This window comes from Borostomias antarcticus (genome assembly GCF_949987555.1).
Source record: "Borostomias antarcticus genome assembly, chromosome: 12".
Lineage (NCBI taxonomy): Eukaryota > Metazoa > Chordata > Actinopteri > Stomiiformes > Stomiidae > Borostomias > Borostomias antarcticus.
Window position 1 is genome coordinate 12,119,881 of NC_140245.1, and position 10,000 is coordinate 12,129,880.

At 44.1% G+C, this 10,000-nt stretch overlaps 1 protein-coding gene across 1 annotated transcript in view; it reads right to left on the reverse strand.

Annotated features, from left to right (window-relative positions):
• Positions 1 to 10,000, reverse strand: part of LOC311315712 (myomegalin-like) — a gene marked incomplete at both ends in the record, with an annotated part of 59,560 nt that overhangs the window by 22,056 nt on the left and 27,504 nt on the right. Inside the window, 5 exons of the mRNA XM_084446417.1 lie at positions 1 to 70; positions 422 to 539; positions 795 to 1,000; positions 5,665 to 5,951; positions 6,381 to 6,497. The exon at positions 1 to 70 is cut by the window's left edge and continues 48 nt beyond it. Of these exons, the coding sequence (XP_084302543.1) occupies positions 1 to 70; positions 422 to 539; positions 795 to 1,000; positions 5,665 to 5,951; positions 6,381 to 6,497 (798 nt within the window). The remainder of the gene's footprint in view (positions 71 to 421; positions 540 to 794; positions 1,001 to 5,664; positions 5,952 to 6,380; positions 6,498 to 10,000) is intronic.

Sequence of the window (10,000 nt, forward strand, 5' to 3'; positions counted from 1 at the left end):
CCAGCTGCTCTCTGAAGCTCTGGCCCATGTAGTAGTCAATGTCGTTGGCACGCAGAAGCTCCTCAAAGGCCTGGCAGAGTGAGTCAGATTCAATTGGAGCCAGTAAAATAAAATAAAATAAAATAAAATAAAATAAAATAAAATAAAATAAAATAAAATAAAATAAAATAAAATAAAATAAAATAAAATAAAATAAAATAAAATAAAATAAAATAAAATAAAATAAAATAAAATAAAATAAAATAAAATAAAATAAAATAAAATAAAATAAAATAAAATAAAATTAAATTCAGTGACTCATGACAGACAAATTCGGCTTATGATGAGTCATTACAGTTATATGTAGTGCACGTCCAGCACTGAAATACTGTATGTGCCCTTCTATATGTGCTATGCAGACCCCTCGGTGCTGCTCTGGTACCTTGGTGGTGTCTCCCAGGTGCTGGGTGAGGATGTGGCTCAGGCCACGCCCCTCGCGCATCCTCTGCCTCAGGAGGGACAGCTCCCGCGCCTGCGCCTGGATCAGGGTGTTGTACTTCCTGTGGGAGGAGTCAGGGGAGCAGCCAGAACACAGTTCAGAAGAGGCGACATTCCATCTGAGCAGCGATACTGTTGGCTGAACAAGGTAACGGCCGTGAACTGAGGACCAGTCCATTATTTGGTTTTGTAACGTTTCTAAGGCCGGAATGAACACCTACAAATATGTTTCTTTTAGGATGGAGTTACCCGTCCCTCCCCTCCCTGCTCCTTCTTTTCTCCCTGCTCCCTCTCTCTCCCCCCTCCTCCCCTCTCACCCAGGCCAGGTGGCACACTTCCCCTCCTCCGCCAGCTTCCCTTTCCCATCCAGCCTGGAGCTCTTGAGCTGCACCTCCAGCGAGGCCACGCGGGACACCAGCTCCCTCAGCTCCCGGCTGGGCCTGGGCCCCCGGCTGTCCGACGCCCAGCCCTCGTCCTCCTCCACGCCGCCGGGAGCCGGGCACGCCTCGAACGCCCAGTTCACCTGGGAGGAGAGGAGAGGGGAGGAGGGGAGAGGGGAGGAGGGGAGAGGGGAGGATAGGAGAGGAGAGATGAGGAGAGGAAATGAGAGGAGATGAGAAAACTTTATTACCCAATGTATCAAACAGAACAGAGCCAACCGAACAAAGAACCAGCCAGCAAAACCACAGAGATAAACAGTATTATATATAGAGCTATAGTCTTGTCTTTCCCCCCTGTCTATAGAGATATAGTCTAGTCTTTCCCCCTGTCTATAGAGATATAGTCTAGTCTTTCCCCCTGTCTATAGAGATATAGTCTAGTCTTCCCCTGTCTATAGAGATATAGTCTAGTCTTTCCCCCTGTCTATAGAGATATAGTCTAGTCTTTCCCCCTGTCTATAGAGATATAGTCTAGTCTTTCCCCCTGTCTATAGAGATATAGTCTAGTCTTTCCCCCTGTCTATAGAGATATAGTCTAGTCTTCCCCTGTCTATAGATATATAGTCTAGTCTTTCCCTGTCTATAGAGATATAGTCTAGTCTTTCCCCCTGTCTATAGAGATATAGTCTAGTCTTTCCCCCTGTCTATAGAGATATAGTCTAGTCTTCCCCCCTGTCTATAGAGATATAGTCTAGTCTTCCCCTGTCTATAGAGCTATAGTCTTGTCTTTCCCCCTGTCTATAGAGATATAGTCTAGTCTTTCCCCCTGTCTATAGAGATATAGTCTAGTCTTTCCCCCTGTCTATAGAGCTATAGACTAGTCTTTCTCCCTGTCTATAGAACAATAGTCTAGTCTTTATCCCTATCTATAGAGCTATAGTCTAGTTTCCCCCCTGTCTATAGAGCGATATCTAGTCTTTCCCCTGTCTATAGAGCTATAGTCTAGCCTTTTCCCCCTGTCTATAGAGCTATAGTCTAGTCTTTCCCCCTGTCTATAGAGCTATAGTCTAGTCTTTCCCCCCTGTCTATAGAGCTATAGTCTAGCCTTTTCCCCCTGTCTATAGACCTATAGTCTAGTCTTTCCCCCTGTCTATAGTGCACAGTCTATAGAGCTATAGTCTAGTCTTTCCCCCATGTCTATAGGCCTATAGTCTAGTTTTCCCCTCCTGTCTATAGAGCAATAGTCTAGTCTTTCCCCCCTGTCTATAGAGCTATAGTCTAGTCTTCCCCCCTGTCTATAGAGCAATAGTCTAGTTTTCCCCTCCTGTCTATAGAGCTAAAGTCTAGTCTTCCCCCCTGTCTATAGAGCTATAGTCTAGTCTTTTCCCCCTGTCTATAGAGCTATAGTCTAGTCTTCCCCCCTGTCTATAGAGATATAATCTAGTCTTTCCCCCTGTCTATAGAGCTATAGTCTAGTCTTTCCCCCTCTCTATAGAGCTATAGTCTAGTCTTTCCTCCTGTCTATAGAGCTATAGTCTAGTCTTTCCCCTGTCTATAGAGCTATAGTCTAGTCTTTCCCTGTCTATAGAGTTATAGTCTAGTCTTTCCCCTGTCTATAGAGCTATAGTCTAGTCTTTCCCTGTCTATAGAGTTATAGTCTAGTCTTTCCCCCCTGTCTATAGAGCTATAGTCTAGTCTTTCCCCCTGTCTATAGAGATATAGTCTAGTCTCTACCCCTGTCTATAGAGTTATAGTCTAGTCTTTCCCCCTGTCTATAGAGCTATAGTCTTGTCTTTCCCCCCTGTCTATAGAGATATAGTCTAGTCTTTCCCCCTGTCTATAGAGATATAGTCTAGTCTTTCCCCCTGTCTATAGAGATATAGTCTAGTCTTCCCCTGTCTATAGAGATATAGTCTAGTCTTTCCCTGTCTATAGAGATATAGTCTAGTCTTTCCCCCTGTCTATAGAGATATAGTCTAGTCTTTCCCCCTGTCTATAGAGATATAGTCTAGTCTTTCCCCCTGTCTATAGAGATATTGTCTAGTCTTCCCCCCTGTCTATAGAGATATAGTCTAGTCTTCCCCTGTCTATAGAGCTATAGTCTTGTCTTTCCCCCTGTCTATAGAGATATAGTCTAGTCTTTCCCCCTGTCTATAGAGATATAGTCTAGTCTTTCCCCCTGTCTATAGAGCTATAGTCAAGCCTTTTCCCCCTGTCTATAGAGCTACAGTCTAGCCTTTCCCCCTGTCTATAGAGCTATAGTCTAGTCTTTCCCCCCTGTCTATAGAGCTATAGTCTAGCCTTTTCCCCCTGTCTATAGACCTATAGTCTAGTATTTCCCCCTGTCTATAGTGCACAGTCTATAGAGCTATAGTCTAGTCTTTCCCCCATGTCTATAGGCCTATAGTCTAGTTTTCCCCTCCTGTCTATAGAGCAATAGTCTAGTCTTTCCCCCCTGTCTATAGAGCTATAGTCTAGTCTTCCCCCCTGTCTATAGAGCAATAGTCTAGTTTTCCCCTCCTGTCTATAGAGCTAAAGTCTAGTCTTCCCCCCTGTCTATAGAGCTATAGTCTAGTCTTTTCCCCCTGTCTATAGAGCTATAGTCTAGTCTTCCCCCCTGTCTATAGAGATATAATCTAGTCTTTCCCCCTGTCTATAGAGCTATAGTCTAGTCTTTCCCCCTCTCTATAGAGCTATAGTCTAGTCTTTCCTCCTGTCTATAGAGCTATAGTCTAGTCTTTCCCTGTCTATAGAGCTATAGTCTAGTCTTTCCCTGTCTATAGAGTTATAGTCTAGTCTTTCCCCTGTCTATAGAGCTATAGTCTAGTCTTTCCCTGTCTATAGAGTTATAGTCTAGTCTTTCCCCCCTGTCTATAGAGCTATAGTCTAGTCTTTCCCCCTGTCTATAGAGATATAGTCTAGTCTCTACCCCTGTCTATAGAGTTATAGTCTAGTCTTTCCCCCTGTCTATAGAGCTATAGTCTTGTCTTTCCCCCCTGTCTATAGAGATATAGTCTAGTCTTTCCCCCTGTCTATAGAGATATAGTCTAGTCTTTCCCCCTGTCTATAGAGATATAGTCTAGTCTTCCCCTGTCTATAGAGATATAGTCTAGTCTTTCCCTGTCTATAGAGATATAGTCTAGTCTTTCCCCCTGTCTATAGAGATATAGTCTAGTCTTTCCCCCTGTCTATAGAGATATAGTCTAGTCTTCCCCTGTCTATAGAGATATAGTCTAGTCTTTCCCTGTCTATAGAGATATAGTCTAGTCTTTCCCCCTGTCTATAGAGATATAGTCTAGTCTTTCCCCCTGTCTATAGAGATATAGTCTAGTCTTTCCCCCTGTCTATAGAGATATAGTCTAGTCTTCCCCTGTCTATAGAGCTATAGTCTTGTCTTTCCCCCTGTCTATAGAGTTATAGTCTAGTCTTTCCCCCTGTCTATAGAGATATAGTCTAGTCTTTCCCCCTGTCTATAGAGCTATAGACTAGTCTTTCTCCCTGTCTATAGAACAATAGTCTAGTCTTTATCCCTATCTATAGAGCTATAGTCTAGTTTCCCCCCTGTCTATAGAGCGATATCTAGTCTTTCCCCTGTCTATAGAGCTATAGTCTAGCCTTTTCCCCCTGTCTATAGAGCTATAGTCTAGCCTTTCCCCCTGTCTATAGAGCTATAGTCTAGTCTTTCCCCCCTGTCTATAGAGCTATAGTCTAGCCTCTTCCCCCTGTCTATAGACCTATAGTCTAGTATTTCCCCCTGTCTATAGTGCACAGTCTATAGAGCTATAGTCTAGTCTTTCCCCCATGTCTATAGGCCTATAGTCTAGTTTTCCCCTCCTGTCTATAGAGCAATAGTCTAGTCTTTCCCCCCTGTCTATAGAGCTATAGTCTAGTCTTCCCCCCTGTCTATAGAGCAATAGTCTAGTTTTCCCCTCCTGTCTATAGAGCTAAAGTCTAGTCTTCCCCCCTGTCTATAGAGCTATAGTCTAGTCTTTTCCCCCTGTCTATAGAGCTATAGTCTAGTCTTCCCCCCTGTCTATAGAGATATAATCTAGTCTTTCCCCCTGTCTATAGAGCTATAGTCTAGTCTTTCCCCCTCTCTATAGAGCTATAGTCTAGTCTTTCCTCCTGTCTATAGAGCTATAGTCTAGTCTTTCCCCTGTCTATAGAGCTATAGTCTAGTCTTTCCCTGTCTATAGAGTTATAGTCTAGTCTTTCCCCTGTCTATAGAGCTATAGTCTAGTCTTTCCCTGTCTATAGAGTTATAGTCTAGTTTTTCCCCCCTGTCTATAGAGCTATAGTCTAGTCTTTCCCCCTGTCTATAGAGATATAGTCTAGTCTCTACCCCTGTCTATAGAGATATAGTCTAGTCTTTCCCCCTGTCTATAGAGCTATAGTCTAGTCTTTCCCCTGTCTATAGAGCTATAGTCTAGTCTTTCCCTGTCTATAGAGTTATAGTCTAGTCTTTCCCCCCTGTCTATAGAGCTATAGTCTAGTCCTCCCCCTGTCTATAGAGCTAGTCTTTCCCCCTGTCTATAGAGCTATAATCTAGTCTTTCCCCCTGTCTATAGAGCTAGTCTAGTCTTTCCCAGTCTATAGAGCTAGTCTAGTCCTCCCCCTGTCTATAGAGCTATAGTCTAGTCAGTCTATAGAGCTAGTCTAGTCTTTACCCCCAGTCTATAGAGCTATAGTCTAGTCTCTCCCAGTCTATAGAGCTAGTCTAGTCTCTCCCAGTCTATAGAGCTAGTCTAGTCTCTCCCAATTTATAGAGCTAGTCTCTCCCAGTCTATAGAGCTAGTCTAGTCTGTACCTTGCGCGGCGTCCTCTCCAGGCTGGACGCGTAGTCGCTGGTGGAGGAGAGCGAGCGCACGCGCAGCTGCAGCCCGCGGATCACCTTGTGACAGCGCACCAGCTGGGAGCGCAGGTCCTGGATCAGTCCGTGCGCAGAGTCCGACCCTGGCTCCTCCCCCTCCTCATAGGCCCCTCTCACTGTGCCGTCACCGCCGTACCAGCCCCCATGGTTGCAGCCTTGCTGGGGGGACAGAGAACCGGTCACCTCCATCTCCATCCCCATCTCCAGCTCCAGGTCATCTACCTCTGAGAGGACAGGACAGGAGGGGAGGAGAGGAGGAGAAGAGAAGAGAGGAGAGGGGGAGAGGAGGAGAAGAGAGGAGGAGAAGAGAGGAGAGGAGGAGAAGAGAGGAGGAGAGAGGAAGAGGGGAGAGGAGGAGAAGGGAGAGAGATTAGGAGATTAGGAAGGTTAATAGGACAGGAACAGGACAGGCTGGTTAAACCGTAGCAGAAAGCCTGATAAAGTACTTCTCTACTCTGTGGAATGAGGAGGTGAGCAAGTGACAGACAGAGAGGAGAGACAGACGGAGACCAGAGAGAGGCAGTGTGTGTGTGTGTGTGTGTGTGTGTGTGTGTGTGTGTGTGAGTGTGTGTGCGTGTGTTTGGTTGTGTGTGTGTGTGTGCGTCTGCGTGTGTGTGTGCATGTGTGTGTGTGTGTGTGTGTGTGGTCCTCACCGGGGCTGCTGGTGTCCTCTCTCTCTGCCTCGTTGTCGCTGCGTCCGCAGGTCTCGTAGCCCAGGTCCTGGAGGTCCACCTGGACCTGCTTACTGGCCTGCTGCACCGACGTCTCCGCTGGGGGGAGAGGTTCATACAGATGAGACAGGCTGGCAGGTTATCATGGAGGGGGCAGGTTATCATGGAGGGGCAGGTTATCATGGGGGGGGGGCAGGTTATCATGGGGGGAGAGCAGTAGCGTAATTTGCATAGGGTGTGTGGGTTCTGCGAATATATTGCGATATATTGCGGCGGGGAAAAAAGGCAGGTGGGTTGAGTTCAACGATTGAAGCACATGAAAGCAGGGGGGTATTCCAGAATTTCGGGTTTAGTGCAAATCCTGAGTTCGCTAAGCCTCAAATAAGGGAAAGCCGGGGTTTTCCGTTCCAGGAAGACAGTTAAGTCAAACTGGAGAAAGAAGGGCAGGACAAACCCGTTCCAGGAAGAGAGTTGACAGCGTGGGCCAGTTACCATGGTAACTCACTCTGGGAACCAAACCTGCTCGCTAGCAGGTACTCTAAAAACCCAGACTGTCTCCCCGTCTCCCCGTCTCTCCCCAGATGAGGAAGCGCATTACTTCGTGATGTTTTAAATGCATGCATGTTTCACCGGGAGAGGATTTTAAGACTGCGATGGGATGTCCTATCATTCCCCGAGGATTATAATAATGTTACCGTTTTTCCGCAAACTCCAGTATGTATCTACTAAATAACTTTCCAGCCTGAAATCGCTATTATAAGACTACACAAATCACATCGTGACCGTGCTCTTACATCAGAGCAAATTATGTGGGCTGCCCTGCGTTTCTGCAAACAGGAGTTTTTTTTTTAAATATAACATTGGCTACCTGACCACTGATTGTAGGTTGTATAGGCTACTGTACATAGCCTACACGCACCTCCACACAAAATTTCACGCACAGTGACGACGAGGACCTCCTTTATATCAGATCTATCTCACTATTCCCATAAGCGGTACACAGGCAGAGCACACTTTCAGTCGTCTTAAACTAATTAAAACATATCTGCGGTCTTCAATGAGTGAGAATCGTCTCTCAAATCTGGCAATGCGTTTTATTGAGAGAGAAATGACTTAGAGGGTGGACTTCAGCAATATAGGCCTAATTGAGAGATTTGCGAGGATGAAGAAAAGAAGAACACAGATAGAAGAAGTTCAGATAGTCTGCACATTCCAAGAATAGCCTACTTTTAAATATTTTTAGTCTTTTTTCATGTGTTAAACTTTTTTTGAGTAGCCTACATTGGACTATTAGGCTTATAGCCTTTACCATGACATGTTGCCTCTGAGCGAATTGAGTGAAAATACTGTATAGCCTATTGAGCCTAGTGATTTGTCTTACATTAGTATGGCTATACTATTTGTTGTGGAGTTTTAGCACATACTAGGCCTACTGGTGACTACGTAACTGCAGTTGATGCCTGGAAGTGCTGTGTCATGTTTAGTCTGGTCTCTTATAATAAAGAACACGTATTTTGTTATCCCCGGTCCTCGTTCTTATGTAGAAATAAGTTTATATAGCTCCAGTATATCACAGCTATATGTTTCAGCTGGTACAATTTAAGATACATTCAATAGGCTATTTTAATGAATATATTATTAGAAAACATATTTTTGATTGACAGACAGGCTAGGGGCCCCTTTGAGGTGAAAAAAACCCATGGGAATAAAAGTGAATCTACGGCCTCCTGGGGGAGAGGTTCATACAGATGAGACAGGCTGGCTGTGTGTGTGTGTGTGTGTGTGTGTTAGTGTGTATCAGAGGAGGCTCGTCCATTGAGGTAGAGGGGGACAGTCCTCCTCAGTTTTTGGAGAGAAGAGAGGGATTAAAATATAAATATATGCATTTATTTATTTATAATTAATATTTCATATTATCTCAGTTTTGTTAAAAAGCAGGTTTTCCCTATGGATAAAAACCCATTGTTGAAATTCTAAAGCTCCAACAGTGACATCTATAATATGTAGCTGGAGGACCCATAGATATCTATGGAAGGGAGGACAGTCCTCCTTTAGGGCGGGTTCTTTTATATTAAATCAACGTAATGCCATTTTTTTCTTGCTAATTTATGATTGGCCAAAACACTGAAAATGACACGCATCAGAGGACTGTCCCCCGTCCCTGTCTGAACAGGATTGAGATATTGACATTTTGTTGGCCCAATCACATTCCAGAGTATGACGACTTGGTGGTGAAGACTAATGTTAATTTGCATTTACGTTAATAGTCCACTTTAGGAAGTAGGCATAGTGACGGACCAGGCAAAACAGTACTTCATCAAATCTACCGACAGTGCTTAATGCAACTTATGTAAAAAGTTAGTTGTGTCCAAAGGAGGTAGCACTAAGACCAGCAACCTCGTGAAATACTTACAAGTTTCACCTTCGGTAAATGTGAAGCAGTGCAGCGTGTTTGACTGCTTTAGCGTAGCAGCTAACGCTAACGCTGTTGGCTCTAGCAATGCTGCAGCAGCAGATGAGCCAGGCTAAAGATGCAGGTAACACTCATTATCGTTATTATAAATAAGTCTGTACAGTGCCCCCCCCCCCAATAGAACCTCCCGCCCCTCCTGAAAGACCCCTACAAAAATGAATGCCAACAGTCACAGACTTTTAGATCGCTAACGTGTAGTATATTTTGACCAGTATAATCATAAGTTATATAGTGAATTTCAAATGTACACACATAGACACATACTAAAGGGATGGAAAACTACAGACAGGCTTAGGTTGTCTTTAAGACAGGACACTGGGGATTTTCCAGTGTGTTGCTGTGGCAGACTGGCGCCACCTATATTTTACTAAGTTTTCTTATCTAAACTATATGACATTAAGTGCCTTTTAGAAAAATCCATATATTCACTATTGCCACCTATATGACATTTAGTGGCTTTTAGTAAAACCTATATATTCACTAGGCGTCAAGTTTCTGACTATAGGATTAGGTGTCTCACAGCAGAGCGCTGGTTTTCATAGTCAACCCACAAACACACATACCGTCACACAAACAGGGCACACAGGATCTGTTTAACTGAGCCATTAAACTGTCTAACTTTAGACAAGGTAACAAAGAACAGGACAATTTTGGGTAACACCTCTTTTCGTGTAACCAAGAGAGATATCTCTGTGTCAGGTTAGTTCATCCTAGACCATTGGCGAGTGAAATCATCACAACTGCAGTGTGATTTTTGATGCCAGAGATTCAATAAAAGTATTGAAACTGGCATCGACGGATCTGAATCTTCTTCCTTACAACCAGAAACGAAATAGTCTACAAACGTTTTTAGCATAAGTCTATGTAGTTTAACACAGCGAAAATTAGCATCGGAATTAGCGGACATTGTCTGGCTGGGAGTGAGAGATGCTGAAATGAAAATATTTTCGGTTGCTGTAGCTAGCTACATAAGTAATGTAGACACAGTTAAGTCTATGTCTTCTGATGTTAGTAACTGTTACTGTAGGGAGATGACCACAGCCCTTAACCCCAGTTACCAGAGGCACATTATCAGACACCCTTATACCTACTTAGCATGCAGTTGAAAAGAGAAATATCATGGGTGAGC